At 37.9% G+C, this 19789-nt stretch overlaps 1 protein-coding gene across 7 annotated transcripts in view; it reads left to right on the top strand.

The window, feature by feature from the left end:
• FUT8 (fucosyltransferase 8) overlaps nucleotides 1-13549 on the top strand; it is a 178288-nt gene extending 164739 nt beyond the window's left edge. For 6 of the 7 annotated variants that reach the window (XM_036434118.2, XM_045579651.1, XM_045579646.1 and 3 more), the window contains 3 exons: nucleotides 2059-2235; nucleotides 7116-7266; nucleotides 12564-13549. In XM_036434118.2, coding sequence (XP_036290011.1) covers nucleotides 2059-2235; nucleotides 7116-7266; nucleotides 12564-12881 — 646 coding nt within the window. In that variant the 3' untranslated portion in view covers nucleotides 12882-13549. The remainder of the gene's footprint in view (nucleotides 1-2058; nucleotides 2236-7115; nucleotides 7267-12563) is intronic. The other variant, XM_036434126.2, reaches the window with a different exon arrangement.
• The last annotated feature ends 6240 nt before the right edge of the window (nucleotides 13550-19789 follow it).

The following is a 19789-nucleotide window of genomic DNA, read 5'->3' as shown; positions in this document are numbered from 1 at the left end:
TCAGAGAGGAAGGCAGAAAGGGAGAGAGATAGAAACATCAATGATGAGAGAAGATCATTGATTGGCTGCCTCCTGCATGCCCCTTACTGGGGATTGAGCCTGCAAACCAGGCATGTGCTCTTGGCTGGAATTGAATCTGGGACCCTTCAGTCCGCGGGCTAATGCTCTATCCACTGAGCTAAGCTGGCTAGAGTGAAATGCCTAGTGTTATATGTGCTCACCAGAATGTCTTCAGAAGCATCAGTTTCCTTAACTGTCAGGTGAAAGAGTTACACTAAATGAAATGACTTCTATCCTTCACAGGTCTCACATTCTGATTCTTCTGTAGAGATTTCATTATAGTCCTCCGTCAAAATATTGGTCCAGGCCTAATTTCAGGAGGACTGGTGGATTGAGAAGATTGCTAGTGGTAGTACTCTGCCACTGCTTCAGACACTCCGCTTCCTTTGATTCTTCTTTCTGTTACATCTCTCCCTTGTTTCTGTTTTTATTTTCATAACTCTCACCCCTCCTTCTTCCCTTTTGTCTTAGTTTTCATATGTATAGAAGTTACTGGCCCTATTCCAAATGTTAAAGCTAAAGAGACCAGCTGGTGTGGTTTAGTGGTTGAATGTGGACCTATGAACCAGGCGATCATCCTTCGATCCCAGTCATGGCACATGCTCAAGTTGTGGGCTCAATCAACTGTATATAAGGCAGCTGATCAATGATTCTCTCTCATCATTGTTGTTTCTATCTCTCCTTCTTCCTTTCTCTCTGAAATAATTAAAAACATATATTTTTTTCAAAGCTAAAGAAAGTACAAGATGAAATCAGTATCAAATAGTGTTTTTTCTCGTGAAAATTTTCGCTGAAATTTAATGGAATTGTTCTTTTAGTCCCTCTTCGTCTCTTTGGAGCACAGTGAACAATTCCAATTTTCTGAGAGAAGCAGTGATTAAGAAGGATGTGGGAAGGAAAGGATGATAGAAATATTCATATAATATAGTATTCGCATCTGGACTATAGCCTGGAAGGCAAAGGAAAGAATAGCCATGAAGATGCCAGAGTAACTTCAATGAAATCAAACCCTCACCCAGATTCATAATAAAAGATGGCCTTTGCTTGACCTAAAGGGAAACAAGTCTTGGTTTCCCCTTTTCCCACATATGAATAGTGGTGTAATGATTTGGGGAGAGGAGGAATACAGAAAAGGCAAATTTCAGGAGAGTTTAATTTATGAAAACAAGCTATGGTTTCTGTTGTCCTTATTTTCATTAAAATCGCTTTGAAAGCAATAAGATGGGAAGAGAATACTGTGGAAGTCAATGCAGTCTTTAGTGCAGATAGTGTAAACCTCTGTGTCCCCAATTTTATAATTTTGGAGCTTTTTTTAAATAGAACAGATAAGCTAGATCAGTATCTGCTTGTGTTTGATAGTGTGAAAGACAGGAAAAGGAAATTCATTATGCCTACAACAAAAGGGCTGGAACAACTCTATGAACTTAAAAATAGTAAGGAGCCTTCAAAGGTTTGCCTGCTTTGACTGTGCCATAGGAACAATGCATGCAAAGTCTGTGTTTTCTTCAGGAGACTTTAAATTCTACAAAATGGCAGTTACTGAGTGACTAACAGGGTGAAATGAAGAAAAAGATAACTTGGCATGAAAACGTTTAATACATTTAATGTTCTATAAGAAAAACTGTCGTCAAAAATCTTGTTATATCCAGTTTTTTTTCTGGAAGGCTAATTGGCATTTTGTAGCCTTGTATGGGATAGAACTCTGGAACCTCCCACTTATTCCTGATATGCCAATTACTTTCTCTATAAGGAAGCACTCTTTAAAGACTTTACTTGCTTTTTAAAATTCCCCTTGTATTATGTTAATATACTTACAATATATGTGTTTGAAGTTTTTAATACTTACTTTATTTTTTCAATAGCAAAAAATGAAAGGAAGACAGCTTTAAATGTTCATAATGCCATGAATTTGGGGGGGGGGGGGTGTTGAGTACCCTAAGAGCACCCAGTGGGTCAGAGTATTAGCAGCAGAATCTGATTTTGTCCCTCTGCCTCCAGAGTCCACGTCAGACGCACAGACAAGGTGGGAACAGAAGCTGCCTTCCATCCCATCGAGGAGTACATGGTGCACGTTGAAGAACATTTTAAGCTTCTCGCTCGCAGGATGCAAGTGGATAAAAAAAGAGTGTATTTGGCCACAGATGACCCTTCTTTATTAAAGGAGGCAAAAACTAAGTAAGTTAGATGAAGTAGTGATTCTAGAGTGGGGCTCTTTTCAATTGAAAGGTATCTTTATTCCCATGAATTGTGATTCTTGTTTTATACTACTACTGACTATTGGGGGTTTTTTAATTCAATAACTGTGCACTTGTGTAACTTATCAATGTCATCAAAACAATTGTGAGGTGCCAGCAAAGTTACATTCATTCTGAAGCCTCTTTTCTTGGGTTGTAGGCAACGTCATCTCTGTGACCTCTTTGTGTGCTTATAAGAAACAGCAAACTTTCTATTGTCTATTCTTATAAAGACACTAATTCCATTATGAGGATTCCGCCCTAATGCCCTTATTTAATCCTAATTACCTCTCAAAAACCATATCTCCAGATACCATCCACAACGGGGGGGTTAGGGCTTACACATGAATTCTGGAGGGACACAAATATTCAGTCCATCACACTAACCTTTACCAATAAAACACACAGGTACTTTTGCCGTTTTGCTCTCATATTTTCACTAACAATTACAGGCAACTGAAAACATAAATAAGATATAAGTTTTCATTTTATAAAAATTTCTGGAATTTGGAAGTTATATTAAAGAAACAAACAATCAAAAGGTAAGTTTTGTAAGTTCAGGAGAAGGACTAATATGTATGGAAGAGTAACCATCATTTATTGAACTTGTCTAGATTTCAGGCACTGTGCTAGGTGCTGGGCACTCTCAAGGAATTTCCCTTCTAGGTGGGAGCAGACAATTGCTCTACAGAATGAGTAGTGCTATTACAGAATTAACATTGGGTGTTATGAAAACATAAAGCACTGATCCTAATTGGGAATTTATTATAGGATCTGGACAAACCTAGTGTTGGCCTTTATTTACTACCAATAAATATGGAATGCATTAAATATATGTATAAGTAGGGAATGGGGAGAAGAAAACTATAGTCATGGCTCTGCTCAGATACCAAACATTGTGGGATGATTCTGAATTATGTTTACTTCAGTTCCATCAGTCTGAAAACATTTTATTAATAATTGAAGCTATTTGACTAATTTATTTATTTCTCAATCCCTTTTTTATGTCACAAATTGGGGTTGGGAAGAAAAATTTAGAATGAGGACTGTAACGCAGGTGTTTCTCCAAATCATTAGGTAATAATTTAAATCTTATTTCTACCTCCTAAGAATTCAGATTAACCTGGTATAAATGACTTTTTTTCTTGTCTCTATTGACTACACACACACACACACACACACACACACACACACACACACTTATAAATAAGAATCAAGAAATTCACCAGCCAAGTATAAGCCAAGTTATATAACTATAATTCTTACATAAGAATTAGAGATTAAATGAGTGTTTGGGCACAAAATACAGTAGAAAGTTTTCACAAGTACTTTTCCAATTTGATATCTAAACCTGTTGGAGAGAAGTAGAAATTGTTCACCATGCTCCTTCATTTTAAAATACCACACTGAATTTACAGCTTAGTTGAAAAAAATATTTAAAAAATAATTTTAACTATCCTTTTATTTGTTCTCAAATACATTATAAGCTTTTTTAAAAAATTTTTCCCTTGATTAACAAAATAATTCATGCTCATTAGAAAATATGGAAGTTGTAATTATACAAGCAAGGAAAAAATAATGCCCAAAATCCTATTACTCAGTGATAATAACTGCTTCAATTTTGACATATTCTATTCAGTCATGTACATAGTTACACTATTTTAGTAGTTTATTACATTCTATATAATTTGAAATCTTTTTTTATTAATACAGCAATAAATCAGTTTTCTCAAGTCACTAAAAAATCATTATAAATATATATTTTTTAATAACTACATAGCGACTCTATGGATATTCTATTGCTTACTTGACCATTCCCCTAATATTGGATAATTAGGTTATCCACAGTTTTTTAATCTCATAAATAATGTTAGGATATGTACCTAAAATTATCTTCATTATTTTCTTAAGCAACATTTATGGACTCGGAAGTATTTAGATAAAAGTATCTGAGAATCTACAGCTTTGATCCATAATACCATATTATATTTTTATACCAAACAACCCTTATACTGTATTACAGTTGACAGTACTTAGATTATGGCAGTAGTAAAACTTGAATTTTCTTTTTGTGGCCAGCAGCTAGTAACTCCTTTCCCCCCTTACAGTCTAGGCAGCAGATTCCTTCATATTCTATTACTAGAGGCCCATTGCACAAAAATTCGTGCACTTGGGAGGGGCGGTCCCTCAGCTCGACCTGTGTCCTCACACATTCCAGGACCCCTCGGGGGATGTCTACCTGCCTGCTTAGGCCCTCTCCCTGGGGGATCGGGCCTTTTCATGTTTATTTATCACAGTGAGATATCCCTGTCAGCCCGGGAGCTCTCAGGGGATCTTTAGTGCTCCCATGGAGGTGGGAGAGGCTCCTACCACCACCGCTGCACTGGCCAGGCATGAGCCGGCTTCTGGCTGAAGTGCACCTTGAGTTAAGCATCTGCCCCCTGGTGGTCAATGCACATAATAGCAACTGGTTGTTCCTGGTCATTCCACCTTTAGGGTCAATTTGCATATTACCCTTTTATTATATAGGATTATATAGGATAGGATAAACGTAATAGCCTTTTATGCATATTTTTCTCTTCAAAAATTGTTTAATTTTCTGAGTCATGAAGAGGAGTGTCGTCTTCTGTCTGGAGAAAGATTCCAGAAAAGAAAATTTGATGCTAGCTTTGTTGGTGATATAAAAATAAATTTTTATGAGGTAGAAGAAGAAAAAATATTTTTCCTTGACAACCTCTGCAACTTCACAATCGGAGAATTGCTCTGCTGACATGTTTGTGAACAAGAGACAAAAAAGAAACATGTTTGTACAGAAAGTTCCATGCTCATTATTGGAGATACAAACTCTCCATCCAATTTTTCTCTGTGTTTCTTTGTTTTTCTACTCTCAGTATCCTTCATCGAGTGGTTACATATAGAGATAAGGCCTGAGGAACTTAGGCACCCTTTTGGTTTGGTTCCAGGGAGGGACCTTTAAGTTAAAAAGGCATTAATGTTAGTGTCCCTTCTCAGTGAAAGGATCACTCTTTTGTTTCACTGAGCACCCAAACCATGCTGACAAAATCGGTCTTTATTCAAGGATAAAACCTTTGCTGGCGTGCTTTGGCAATTCAACCTCTCCTCTACCCTCCAGCCTTTTCATGTTTATTTATCGCTGTTTCTTCCCCATGCTGGTGTATGCAGCTTTGCAGGAATAGCATTAAAAGTCTTTTTGGTTGTTTTCTTTTTAGAATAAATGTGACAGTTCCTTCATCTCCCTGATTTGGAGCTGAGGAGGGCAAAATGTCAGAAATAATGAGGCCAAATGGATCCAAACACTGAACGCCAGTCTGAAGCAGTGCTCAGAGACTTTGCCTTCACAGTCGTCGTCAGAGGCAATGAGAGAGAGAGCACCCTGGTGGCTGTGAAATCCAAAGCAGCTGTTAGGGGGTTGAGAAAAAGTCCCAGACACAGATAGCATTCCCTTGTTTGTGAATTTATTCACGGTGTTGTGTGGAATGCTACGTGCTGTGATGCAAAGAAAAATTAGGCTTAGTCCTAATTTGGGGGGGAATACTGTGTGGAGACAGACTGTAAAGTGACTCACAATATTTCAGGATTTATAAATAAGAATTATTATTTTTCAACAAATACTTAGTGATCCTCTATTACATCCCAGATTGTCTTATAGGTGCCAAGAATAATAGAGTGAATGAAATAGATGGAATGCCTCTCTTCAGTTAGGGATGGTGGAGGTGGGGGAATGAATGGATACATGCAGTAAATAAGCAGTGTATATGTTATGTGCAATGATAGTAAGAGCCATGGAGAAAAATTAAGCAGGTAAAAGGGATACCAGTTGCCAAAGTTCATACTAATAAGGCTATATTTGAGCAGAGATCTATAAGAAGTAAGGAATAAAACCAGATCGATGTCTGGGGAAAATGTTTAATAAGTTATAAGCAATATGTATTGAGCATTTGCCACATGTCAGATACTCTTCTAAATAGTTTATATTGCTTAGTGTATTTACTTAAGGCTTATGAAATATATGAAGTATAATAGGTATAATTATTATCTCCTTTTCATGTAACTTCTCAAAGTTGGCATTTTAACTCTGAAGATCTACCTCAGGCACTGAGAAAATGTATTCATTCTATACTAGAGTATAATTATATCTCTAATTCAGAATAGAATCATTTGAACATGTGGTAGACTTTTTAAAGACAATCTGTTTTAATAGTTTTAAATATCTTATCTCAAGACTACTAAAATGTTACTTGGGTGGACATCTATAAGAAATTTGCCATCTTAAGTGTATTAGAATGGTTTATATTACTGTTATTGGTTAAGATGGTGCTTCAAGGATGGTGTTTAGAGGATAAGTCTGAATTATCACAAATTCTAAATTAAAATTTTTAATGAAATTTAATCATGATATTTATATTCTAAAGGAAAATTCAGTGACCAAATATGAAAGCAGCTTGTAAAACCTCGTAGAGCTCACTCATTACAAAGAAAATAGGAGCCTTCTGTTTTCAACTCTTTCATGAATTGAGAAAGGACATTTTGATACATCAGTGTGTATTTTTTATGGCATGCCAATGACATTTAACATGAAGGGTATTCCAGAGTGGTTTCTGTCCCGCTAGTGGAGTCAAAAAAGCTTCATTGACTACATTGACTACTCTCTTGAATATTATCATTTTAAAGCATTCTTTGCTATTAGAAAGAGAGGAACTCTTAATCAAAGGAGCAGGTGTGCCTCCTGCTGATAGGATACTACCTCCTGATAGGATACTGTGATTTCAGTGACTATGTATCAATTTATTTCTTTTTCAGGTACCCCAGTTATGAATTTATTAGTGATAACTCTATCTCTTGGTCAGCTGGACTGCACAATCGATACACGGAAAATTCACTTAGAGGTGTGATTCTGGATATACACTTTCTCTCCCAGGCAGACTTCCTAGTGTGTACTTTTTCATCCCAGGTAAGTGATAGTAGAGTATTTTTAAGAGGCCAGTATTTTTTGGTCATATTAGGGTCAGGAAGTTCTTATTTCCTTGCATGTTTGTTTGTTAATCCTCAACTGAGGACATTTTTTCATTGATTTTCAGAGAGAGTGAAAAGGAGGGGAGAGACAGAAAGAGAAGCATGGATCTGAGAGAGACATACCGATTGGTTGCCTCCCACACATGCTCCAACCAGGGTTGGGGACCAGCCTGCAACCGAGGTATGTGCTCTAGACAGGAATCGAACCTGGGACCCCCCGTCCGCAGGCTGATACTCTATCCACTGAGTGAAACTGGCTAGGGCTTTTTTAAATGTTAGTTATCGTGATTCTGATGAAATTTTCCTAATATTTGCAAATTAGAATTTTTGTGAAAGCATGAGAAGATTTCCCCAAAACATAGCTGTTTAGGTACATTGAATATTTAGTTGTTTGCAAGCAATGGTTGAATACATCTCCATTGAAGCCAGCTACTAGAGTTGTTTAAAGTGCTCAGCTTGTTCACAGCATTAAACAGAAACAGCAGGTAATTAAGCTTGCTTAATATTTTCTGATTTTGCACACAGTCAATATTTAACCAGAATCCATCCATTTGTACTATCGATGCACTGATACTGAGAGGCTTAAGTGCCCAGCATTTTGTATCAATTGCTTTATAGAGCATAAGAAAGAGTAAATGTAATGGTTTTTCAAATCTTATTACATTTCTACCAAGCAAGGAACTGTACATTAAATTTAAGCAATACCATATTACAATCATATTTTGAGAGTAATTGTTGTAGATAACTATGTGTTATAGGTTAGGTGTATCTGTTTTTCTGAGTGGTACAAGCAGCTCATATTTCCCAGTGGAATATCACCCTAGCAATATTTATTGTAGATTTTATTCTACTCTTTCATTTATGTGCATATTACTTGGTAGTTCATTCAAAATCTGCAAAACAACCATTTGTGCTCAGATTTATACTAGGTGTAGGGGGATTCCAAAGGAGATGAAGATTCAAATACTCACATGAAATAACTACCAAGAAATACAAATTATGTAAGAATAATATATGCCTAAAAGCTTAGATGAAGTTGAGAAGAGAAAATGTGAAGAGGAAATCCACATCATTTTCATGCAAATATAAATAAATGGACAGTTTTCTATTATGTGACAATGCCCATTGTCACAGTGGGATGGTGATATGATTGTTGGAAAGATGCCTGCCTATATGCCAAGGCTATATGAGCTTCTTCAGTATAGAATAAGAATACAACTTACTACCCTCCCCAAAAAAACAAACAAACAAACAAACAAACACCCAGCTACACAGTACAGGAGTCACATAGGCAGCAATCCTAGTCAGGAGGAAAACTTCCTTGGCTGTCAGGTTCCCATGAAGCATCCACTGCTGATGTTTCTTCCTAATTAGGGTCACAATCCTGTCTTTGAGAAGCTCCCTTTTCTATTCTTGGTCTCTCTCAACTATTTTGACGGTGTGACTGTGTGTCTACCTGGATAACAGGTGCAAATAACTAGTACCAACCTTTTTGAATGGGTATTCTGAGAAAGTGTAAATCATTCTATGTACCACTTCCTCTGTGGGCCTAGACTGTGGGCCTGCCTAAGTTTGTTCCTCTAGTCAAGGGTTTCTCTGCCTGGGCACCATTGGCATTTGGGGCCAGAAAAGTTGTTGTTAGGCACTGTCCTGTGCATTTTAGATACTTAACAGCATCCCTGGCCAGTAGCACTCCCACCTCAAGTTGTGGCAATCAAAAGTGTCTCCAGGCATTACCCAATGTCCTGTAGGGGCAAAATCGCCCTTGTTGAGAACCACTGCTCTAGTCATAAAGCTCTAAAATCCAATGAATATAGCCCGGCCAGTGTGGTTCAGTGGTTGAATGTCTATCTATAAACAAGGAGTTCACTGTTTAATTCCTGGTCAGAGCACATGCTCGGGTTGCGGTCTGGATCCCCAGTAGGGAGCATGCAGGAGCATTCTCATCATTGATGCTTCTATCTCTCTTTCCATTCCTCTCTGAAATCAATAAAATTATATTTTAAAAATAAATAAAAATAAACTTCAATAAATAAATACATGTTTGAATATTACCAACTTTATGTGTTAGTAGGCCCTGAGATTCAAGGGAGGTGCTTGATGCTTTGCTTTCCTTCTTCCAGCATTAAAATCACCACAGGACAAAATTACTTATTTTCCCCTTTGACACTTCCCTTTATGACACTTAAAAGCATTCTTGACACTTTGCATTGTCTAATTCCAAGTCCACATGTAGCATAACTGGCCTCACTACACCTGAATTTGGTTTTGGAAAGTGCAGTGGGAAAAAAAAACAGATATTACTTTGCACACTAGAGATCCTCTTGGCCTTGTCTATGTTGACAAAAAAAGAAAAAAAGAAAAAAAAAGGAAAGCTTTGGAGACTCATGCAAACTCAGCTAGTTGTTCCTCAGGGCTAAAATTCAGACTAATGGACTTTTCTCTCCTTTTTAATTGTTATTTTTAATACAGTCATATCTGTGTTTTATCCTTTATCGGGATTTTTGTTCTTACACATTACCTTGTGTTTATTGGTGTTCTAAAAATGACATAATGCCATGTCAAAACAGAATGAAATAAAAGATACAAAATGTGGCCAGCTACTGCTTTGCAAACCAAAGCGTTTGCCTCATCAATCATGCTACCTGTCAGGTATCAAACCTGAGTACTGATCAGGTGAAAGCCTTCATTTACCTGCCACATGATTTGGACTTGTAAGACCCAGAGAGGAAGCCTAAAGTGATTAAATGCAAACATCAACATTATAGTAATTCTTCTAGCTTTTGCAGTAAATTGCCCCACTGTTAATATAGAGAAAAAATTTTAATTACTCAGAATGTTATATATGGAGCTTAAGGATTAAAGTACCCCTTGTGGACTTGCATCTCCACTGCTGGCTGGGCATTATGCATGGAACAGTATTCACTCAACAGATAGTTATTGAGTGCCTATGTGGCAGGCACTGCTCTAGATACTTATCCTAAGGCAGTTTAGTATGTGGTTGAGAGCCAGAGAGAGTGCTAATTGTAGCTCTGCCAATTACTAGCTCCTTTTTTTCTTTGCCTTTTTTTTTTTTTTTTAACTTTTTGGAAATTTACTTAATCTTTCTGTTGCTTAGTTTCTTCATTTATAAAATGTGAGTAATAATAGCCACCTTATAGGGTTCTTGTGAGTTTTTGAGTTGAAAAAGATGCAAGCAAGCACACTATTAAAACAGTAGCTGGACCATTATCAGTACTCATTAACCTCAGCTGCGATGATTTTCACCAATATGACAAGGAAAAAGAGTCTTAAATTGCTTCTTCTTGGTGTCTGAAATTTCTACCGTTCGTTATCACTTTGGCTTAAGAAAATACATGTCATCCAGCAGACTAACATATCAACAATTATTGTTACAGAAAATAAACTGATAATAGGATTATTCCCCCAAAAGAAGGCTTCAGGATATGGGACTGAGGGTAATGTTGTTTTTATGACTGGGATATTTAATGGTGGAAAGGAGGAAGTACATTAGGGTTCATTGCCACAGTGGGCCTTGTGGTCATCCCAAGATCAGTCAATACAAGGTCATGCATTTGTGGGTAAAGATGATTGAAGAGTGCCTGGACAGGCCCTGAAAAGAAGACTCTCAGATTTGCCCAAGGCCAGCCTGGCCTTATGTTTTATCTTTTTGATGTTACAGTCCAAACATGGAGAACAGCATCTATAAGAGAAAATATGCTTAGCAGTTAAGTAGCATACACAGATAGCCTGTGTTCAAAACCTGAATCTAACACTTAATAATAGTGTAACCTTGGGAAATTTTTTTAATTGAACTTTGACATCTGTAAAATAAACGATAGAATTGTATAGGGCTATTGAGGGGATTAAATTAGAAAATACCTAAAAACACTAGCTGACAGCAAAAACTCAGTAAACATTAGCCTCTATTATTGTTTTTGTACTTTGCTATTATTAGAGCTGCTTTGTTTTAATTTTTTAATTTTTTCCTTTCCACAGACTTCTCTTGATTTTGCTTGTCCCCTGTGGGCCTTTGGCTGAATTTAAAGTTTAAGTTCCAAATCTTTTTAGCCTTATTTGTCTTAGTATTCTACCAGTGTTTTCAATTGTACCATAACATTCCCAATATAAAATTAGTTTGTTGATGAAGTAGCAGGTTCGAATGGAAAGCCATTTTCCTGGTTCTGTGTCTAGTTCTATGACTATTGGTACAGGGACAATAAAACTTCACTAACTGAGATAACTACAACTGGAGATTTAAGAAAATTTGACATGAGTTGAGTTCTCTGTCCACAATGCATATTGGAAGAATTTTCTAAGCAAAATGATAGCATTCTCTCTTATTTCTTCACTATTCTTAGAAGAGTTTCTGCAACCTATTTATGCTATAATAAATGCATTTATTAATTGTTTAAAATGTTATATTTCCATGAAGATAGTTACAGTTTAACTTAATCACCAAGCATTGAATGATCAATGAATGATGCTCAGGTTGTGGAATTTCAGCTGACATCCATTCAGTGGGCATAATAGTATTTTTTGGACAGAAACCTTTTAAGTAGCCTTAAATGCATCAGATAGATGCATCTTCCCCAAAGGCTAGAATGCTACTACCTACCCAGCACATTTAAACTCTTTAGAATTGAAATGGTAGATACGTTTTGCTCACTTGCCAGTGCTTATAGATTGTCAGTAATTACATGAATTTCTATTGAAAAGAGTCCTGAGGTCAAGTTCAAATTAGCAGAAAAGAGTATGTGATTGATTAACAGTGAATGAAGGAAAGGGAGCAGCAGCATTTTTGTAAAGTATTTATAATCCTAATCCTAACCTTAAAGTCTTCAAGGGCACAAACTATGTCTTACTCATTTTATACCACCAGTGTCCAACATGGAGTACTATGTGGTTCTTAATGAATGTTTATTAAAATTATCTGAATCATATTCTTAAAGTACTTTGCATTATATGTTTTTTCTCCCAGAGACCTTATTTGTAATATTTTATGTTAAAAAACAAAGAAACCACAGATGCAAGCGCAGAATGCAGAATGACTTATGCTATATGCTATATCATCACTTGAGAGAAATGGACTGGAAACTTGTGACTAGAATCCACTACTTCTCATTCTCTCAGTTCTAGTCCTAGTCTAGTTCTGGTGTCTTTGGCTCAGGATTTTAGATTGTTCTGAAGGGAATCTTACATATACTAACAATTTTTTAAAAATTATTTCCCAAGGTCTGCCGAGTCGCTTATGAAATCATGCAAACACTGCATCCTGATGCCTCTGCAAACTTCCATTCTTTGGATGACATCTACTATTTTGGGGGCCAAAATGCCCACAACCAGATTGCCATTTATTCTCACGAGCCTCGAACTGCAGAGGAAATTCCCATGGAACCTGGAGACATCATCGGTGTGGCTGGAAATCACTGGGATGGCTATTCTAAAGGTGTCAACAGGAAACTGGGAAGGACGGGCTTATATCCCTCCTACAAAGTACAAGAGAAGATAGAGACAGTCCAGTACCCCACATATCCTGAGGCCGAGAAATAAAGCTTAAGATGAAGGAAAAGGACAACTAAACTCGGTTCAAACTATTTGAGCCAAACAGTAGATGAAGAAAGCCCCGTCCTAACAACACGCGGTTAAATAAGTAGACACCCTCAGCATCAGGAGCAGCTGAGAACTGACAGATGTTTTGTTGGTGGAATTTCTCTTTAACAAGGGCTACAATGCCCAAAACCCCTGCACAGTCCAATAATGTACTCACATATAACATGCAAGCAGGTGGTTTTCGACTTTGCTTCTTCTTTCAAGATTATGTCTCCATGAGAAAAACACTGCCACATTGTAATTTAAGTGACACAGACATTTGTGTGAGACTTCAAACATGGTGCCTATCTCTGAGAGACCTGATGAGAAGACTTGAACAGCTCCCCACTGCTGGGAGGTGGATTCTTAGTCAGTGGTGGTATTGCATCCACTGAATTCACTCCAGTCAGCAGATTCAGAATGAGAATGGATGTTCTTGTCTGGAATTTTTTTTTTTAATTAATTGCATCAGTTCATCCACCTCATCTTTAATAAATGAAGGAGATACATTGAAATAAAATATTCTCATTCCATTAGGAACTTTTGTAAAACGATGCCATGAACAGATTCTTTAGTACTCAATGTTTCTGGCCATTCTCTTTGATAACAAAAAATAAATTTTAAAAAGAGAAATTTTGTAAAGTTTCTAGAATTTTACATCGTTGGATGATGTGGTGGTCAGCTTTATAGTAGAAAATCTATGATAGTTAGTCTGCTGGGTTTTTCTATGTTGCTGATTGGGTCTTAGTTCAAAGAGTCATTGAACCATTTTCACACTTGAAACCAGTTTAGTTGGTGCACATTGCAAGACTGCTAAGAACACTCTTCCATTCTCTTAGTTTGGACAGTTTGTTTTTGTTGAATTAAGTAATCATACTGCTTGCCCTTAGAGTAACTATCACCTCCATTTCCAAAACTAAAAACCAGGCTTGTTGGCAACCTTTTTTTACTATTGCTTTTGCTTTTATCACTTTTGTGAGTTGTGTCCTTTCTCTCCACCACCACACACAGGAACCAATTTGTGCCTTTTTTTTTTTTTTAAATCATATCCTGCTTTTGAGAGTACCAGAATCTTTGGGGTTGGAAAGCTGGCTCTGTTTCTGAAATGTAGTCTCACAAGATGTAGAATTCAGTAAACATAGGAGAGAAGAACCAGTGTGAAACCCAAAATGGACTTAGAATTATCTCTTCCAAATATTTCCGTTTAGTAATTCCATCTTGGAATCACTTCGGAAGACAAGGCTCTGATGCTCTTTAAGCTTTCTGCATGAACATCACTTTTCTCATAAAAACACTTTCTATGTTCTGTATGTTGCCTCCTTTACAGGTCTGGCAGAACATTTCATAGCATGTGTTCCACCTTCTGGGAAAGAAAATAAAATAAAAGATCCCTATAAGAACTAGTAGCAGGCCTAGTTGAATATTAGGAATCACAGACTGTGAAGCTCTGTCCTTTACATCCCACCAAGTGAAGATACCTCTACAACAAAACCTCTCCACCTGAGCTTTCCTAAATTCTCTCTTCAGTCAAGTTTACCAACGAGCAACACTACCTATCCTGCCAGTAAGCAGTTTTCAATTTAGTTTTGACACAAATAAAAGTCATTTGAGCCATAATTGGTTTGGTTCAGTGGATAGAGTGTTGGCTTGCAGATTGAAAGGTCCCAGGTTCGAATCTAGTCAAGGTAGGGCATGTACCTTGGTTGCGGGCACATCCCCAGTAGGAAATATGCAGGAAGTAACTGATCAATGTTTCTCTCTCATCGATGTTTCTAACTCTATCCCTCTCTGTAAAAATTCAATATAATATATATTTTTAAAAAGTCATTTGAAACAAACATCTCCAACTGAGAAGTATTCGATACTTTTGAATAAGAGTTATTTTATAATTAGCATCTTACTTGTCACCAGAACACCAGTAACGGTGGGTTACTGCTTCATATTTCTCTGTATCATGATTACGTTGTGCATTTTGTTGTATTTCTGTGAAGAGTACTGATGTTTGTTAGCAGGGATTTAGTTTCATTGGACTCAACCTGTAAACTGTCTTGGGCAGCAGCTCAAATCTCAATTCATTTTATTTTTACTTTAAGCTGGAGTCTTTCCCACACACGTATGGTTTAGGGGTCAACCAGAGATGTGGGCAGTCTATGCACAGAATTTGGTGTTCTCTTTCTTTGACTCTTTCTTCTGAGGTTTCTCCCCTCCTTTTAGGAGCTTTGGTTGCTCTGATTCTTCAAACAGCCTATCAGCCTAAAAGCCATAAAAATGGAAATTCATCTTGTGCCATTTCCTTCTTTGAAGTTTTGACATCTCCAAAATTCACCTGATTTTTTGTTTAGTCATCAATGCCTTCCGGTAGTTATTTATTTATTTATTTATTTATTTAATTTTATTTTGTCAAGAGTGTATAGTTGTTATCATTGGGAGATCTGTTCACTTCCTGTGAGACACTTTTAACTCCATCACACAGGGAAGTGAAACTCTGGGGCAGAGATTTAAAATGAAAAAACATAGTGGGGGAGAGAGGAGCTTAGTCCTATGACAGCCTTCATTTAGACTCCAGCCTTAATAGCCAAGGAGCCAGTAGCTTCAAGCAGGAAGGAAAAGGAATAACTAAATGGTTAAATTTGCAGGCATGATGGGATAATGAGTACTACTGACCACATCATATTGACAAGCTCTTCCGAGTCACTTTTTTGCAAACCATCATGTACGTGATGATGATTCCTCCTTTACTCGCTGCCATGTTGGAATGGCTGATGGTTCCTCCTCATGAAAACCCAGTATCTAAGGACTGCATGGTTTTGAATTGAGTGACCAGAGCTGCATTAGGAAGGTTTGGGTCTTTTCTTGGTTACAACAGCCTTATTTAGAACCAAATTATTATCCTTGGCTCATTGAATGGAGATATCAGAATCCTGTGTATTAATGACAAAGCCATTACAAGAGTGTCTTCCCAAGGGTTTCCTGGTCTTACCGCTCAAGTCTGGTTTAGTACTGAGCTGGAAAGTTCATGCCTGTTGTGAAAGGGCTCTTAGCTCTAATTCTGCATCCATGTCCCCAAATGTGAGAGACTGGTTGCTTTTCTCTCTGTGCGTTTTTCCCCTTTTTCTTCTATTATATATTTCTAGAGCCTAGTCTGTTTCCTGAGTTCCTGCTAAATGTCATTGATGACACCAACAGACTCAGCTTGTGAGGGGGTTGGGGTTAAAAGAGAAAAAGCACCTGTAAAAATCTTTCTCATGGAGTGATTATTGTCATCATCATTTAGTTCTGAGAGAATATAATTACTTTATATTCCATAGGCGGTGAAAGTATTAGATGTAAATGATGCATCTAGAAGAATCTCCTTGGCCTCGATGAGAATAAATTTCCTTATCCAAGAGGTAAGAAACAAGTCCTCTTTGACCATAGCTAACAGCCTGATACTTCATTTGTGCTCCCAGGAGGCCATACAATGGCCAGGATCAATAAACTCAAACAGAATGGATATGTGGCTTGGGTTTTGATGAATCTTGGAACTTGCTGTAACACCTTAATTTATGCCAGATACAGGCTCTGGGGAATTTTTAAATGCAATGCCCAGAGGGAAGCATAAAGGAGGATTTGGCTTCATACTTACTGATTCCTGGCAGTAGCCATCTTCAGGAGAACATAAAGGGGTTGCTCCAGGACCTGTGGCAGGGCAAAGGCAGACCTGGGCAGGTTCTTTGGCTTCAGCTGCCATTGACATTGTGCATGTTTGAACACTTGTCCTTTGACAGTGTATTTATTTTAGGTTCTTTATACAAGTCAGATTCTCCTACTCAGAACCTGTTCGGCTATTCAGCCTTGCCCTCTCCAGTTCAGTTCAATTGCTACCTGCTTTCTGTTCTCCTCCTTAAATAAGACAATCTTGATTTTGTATTCCCACTACCTTTATAGAGTATGATCTCATGTGAATGGTTCCCTGTTACTATTCTATTCCTCATGCAGTTGCACAGACCATAGTTTGGCTATTGGCATCTCCTAGATATAAAAGGAACCAAATATCTCCTTGGAAAGTTTCAGGTAAGATATTCCCGGACCTGAGGAATAGTGAAGCTATGATATTGTGTGTTGTTGGCCATTTAAACTGAAGATATCAAAGATTTTTACAAATCAATGTCACTACACTCAAAGGGAGCATAGCTAGGGCATCCTTTGTGTGAGACTATGTCAATCTGAACAGAGTCCGCACTTTTTAAGAGCAATGTATTGACGGCCACAGCCACAGCCATTTGACACTTGGGAAGAAAGCCAGGAAGAGAGTTCACTCCTACTGACCTCCTGTCATCTGTAACTGTTCTCTGTGACCTCTCCCCCAAGTCAGTGTCCCATGGAGCCTATTGTTCCCCAACTGCCTGTGTGGGTAGGGAAAAGGCCATTAACAAAGGATAAAGCCTCATGTTTGGTCATAACCCAGCTGGGTCTGAGGGCATCTGTGGAGGCTGAGAATGTGCAGTGCTTTGTATGAAGAGCACAGATAGTTTGGACTGTGGGTGTGCTCAGCAGCCTGAGGAATGCTGGGACTTTGAGTTTCTGGCTAGTTTGACCTTCCCTAGTGGATTGCAGCCCCTCGGGATTTCTGGCCCAGCATAGGGAATGCGGGGGACTCAGTACAAAAGCAGAAGACCTAGTTCTCAGTTCTGTGTCTCCTTGCCATAGTGCCTACATGCAGGTAGTGTCCCTGTGACTCAAATTCTCAAGGGAAAGATCAACAGTACTCACCAAAGACCAGTGAAGTCGGATTGAGAACTAATGAGTTTGACTAATGAGTTTGCCGACCACTGACCTAGACTCTCGATTCCAATAATTACAGGCTGTTTTTCCTTATGATTAAGCCCCTATCCCAGTGGTCGACAAACTCATTAGTCAACAGCGGCAAACCAGAACTCACGAGCCACGGTTTGCTGACCACTGTACTAGGCCTTGGCTGATTTTTATTCTAAAGACATATTGTACCCAGATATTTGTTTCTTAAGATGAGCAAAATCAATTTTTATGCCAAATCTTCATATTTTTAAATATTAGGTGATTCAAATAGGTTACATGGGAGGCAAATAGGACATATGTGGCTATTTGGTCTGTGGTCTATTAGTTTACAACCCCTGGACTAGATCTAGAAGGTTCTTTTCTAACCTCAAGATTCTGACTCCGGAAAGGATGGGGGGATGGGTAATAGCCGTACAGTGATTTCAAATTCAGTTGCTGCATGTGTCCCAATTCTTTGGAAATGTTTGCTTAGCTGGCTCTCATCCTTGGGCTCAGAAGTAACTTATATGCTAAAGGACGGCAGAGCTGTGATTGTTCATGCCCTGGCCCCTCTCAGACTTGGCCTTGAGGATCCAAAGTGGCTCTTGTTTTAACCGGCCTAACCATCAATCTTGATTTCCTGCACTCAGGCTCACAGAATGGTGATGACTCAACAGGCCACAAATTGAGTTGCCTCCCTTATGGGGTTACTGTTATTTTTCACCATTTCCCCCAAATATCAAGACATCAAGTCTCTGGCTCTCATTGAGAGAGTGATATCAAGACGCTTGGTGGTCTGTAAGAAAGCATGGTGAACTATGAAGTGCTGAATTATTGAAGATGAGCACACTGACTTTTTTAAATATGAGAAGATAAATTGAAAACATATAGATAGATTTGATAAGACATGAATAAAGTTTTAGACTGGATTGTTTAAAAAGTGATAACTATGTAAAAAACCAGACATATCAGACTATTGTTTTTATATGAGAATTATAATAATAACTAACATTGAGCACTCTGTGTACCTGGAGTTTTCCTAAGCACTTTATCTGGTTACTTGATAGTCATAATAAGGTAGGTACTGCCATTACCTTCTGAAGCACAGAAGTCTTAAATAATTATGGAGTGGTACAGCCAGGATGCTGATTGCTTTGCGTTTAACCGTTTCAAGGAACACCATCTGTATGCATTCTGCCTCTAGAATTTCAGGATGGCATTAAGTATGTTACTGTGGACAAGATGGAGAAGTTATGAAAGAGGTCAGTAGGCGTGCTGACCTCTCTTCCTGGCTTTTTCCCCAAACATCAAATGCTGTTAACTCTAGCCTGACTTGCTCCTGTAGTTTATTAATACTTTGAAAAAGGACATTGATGGAACAATGTGATGTGGTTAAAGTATAAATTCATCAGTCTGCTTGGGTTCAAATCGTGTGGCCTTGAGCAAGTAACCTTTCTCTACCTTTTTACCCATTAATTTTAGTAACTATGTCATAAGGCTTTTGTGAGGGTAAAATAACATATGAAAATCTCTTAGCCCAGTGCCTGGCACAAAACTCAACTAATTCTGGCCATTCATTACCACTATTCTTACTGCATCATTGTCATTTTTTTAAGTGACTAAAAGGTGAGATAATAGCAAATTATATTGTTTGAGAGAATCAGGATCCCTAAAAGTTTTTTTTTAAAGTTGAATGAAAGGGTGAATCTAGCATATACTCAGGGCAAGAATCACTGCATAGATAATGAGGGCTGGAGCACTTAACATTCTACACAGCTTACAAATGTAGTTTTTCTTAGATCCAGAAGGTCAGGTGTGCCCCATTTCAGTCTGTGGGAGATGGAACTAAAGACTTAGAAAAGTTATTTGTCCATAAACGTAGTATTGCCAATAGTGTGCTGTGATTTCCCCGATACCTCAAAACCAGCAGTCTCCAGATAGGGAAGGTATTAGACTATTAAATCTCATCTTGAATCCTATATGTGGTATTCCATGGCAGCATCTTCAGATATTGGTGAGGCTGCTATGTGAAAAAGCAAGTAGGATTGTTTGTGATTACAGAAGTGTGCAAAAGCAGCCAACAGTGAAAGCAA

Source organism: Pipistrellus kuhlii, unplaced genomic scaffold, assembly GCF_014108245.1.
Source record: "Pipistrellus kuhlii isolate mPipKuh1 unplaced genomic scaffold, mPipKuh1.p scaffold_m20_p_1, whole genome shotgun sequence".
Lineage (NCBI taxonomy): Eukaryota > Metazoa > Chordata > Mammalia > Chiroptera > Vespertilionidae > Pipistrellus > Pipistrellus kuhlii.
Note: the sequence above shows the minus strand (reverse complement) of the source record. Positions and strands in the feature narration are given on the sequence as shown.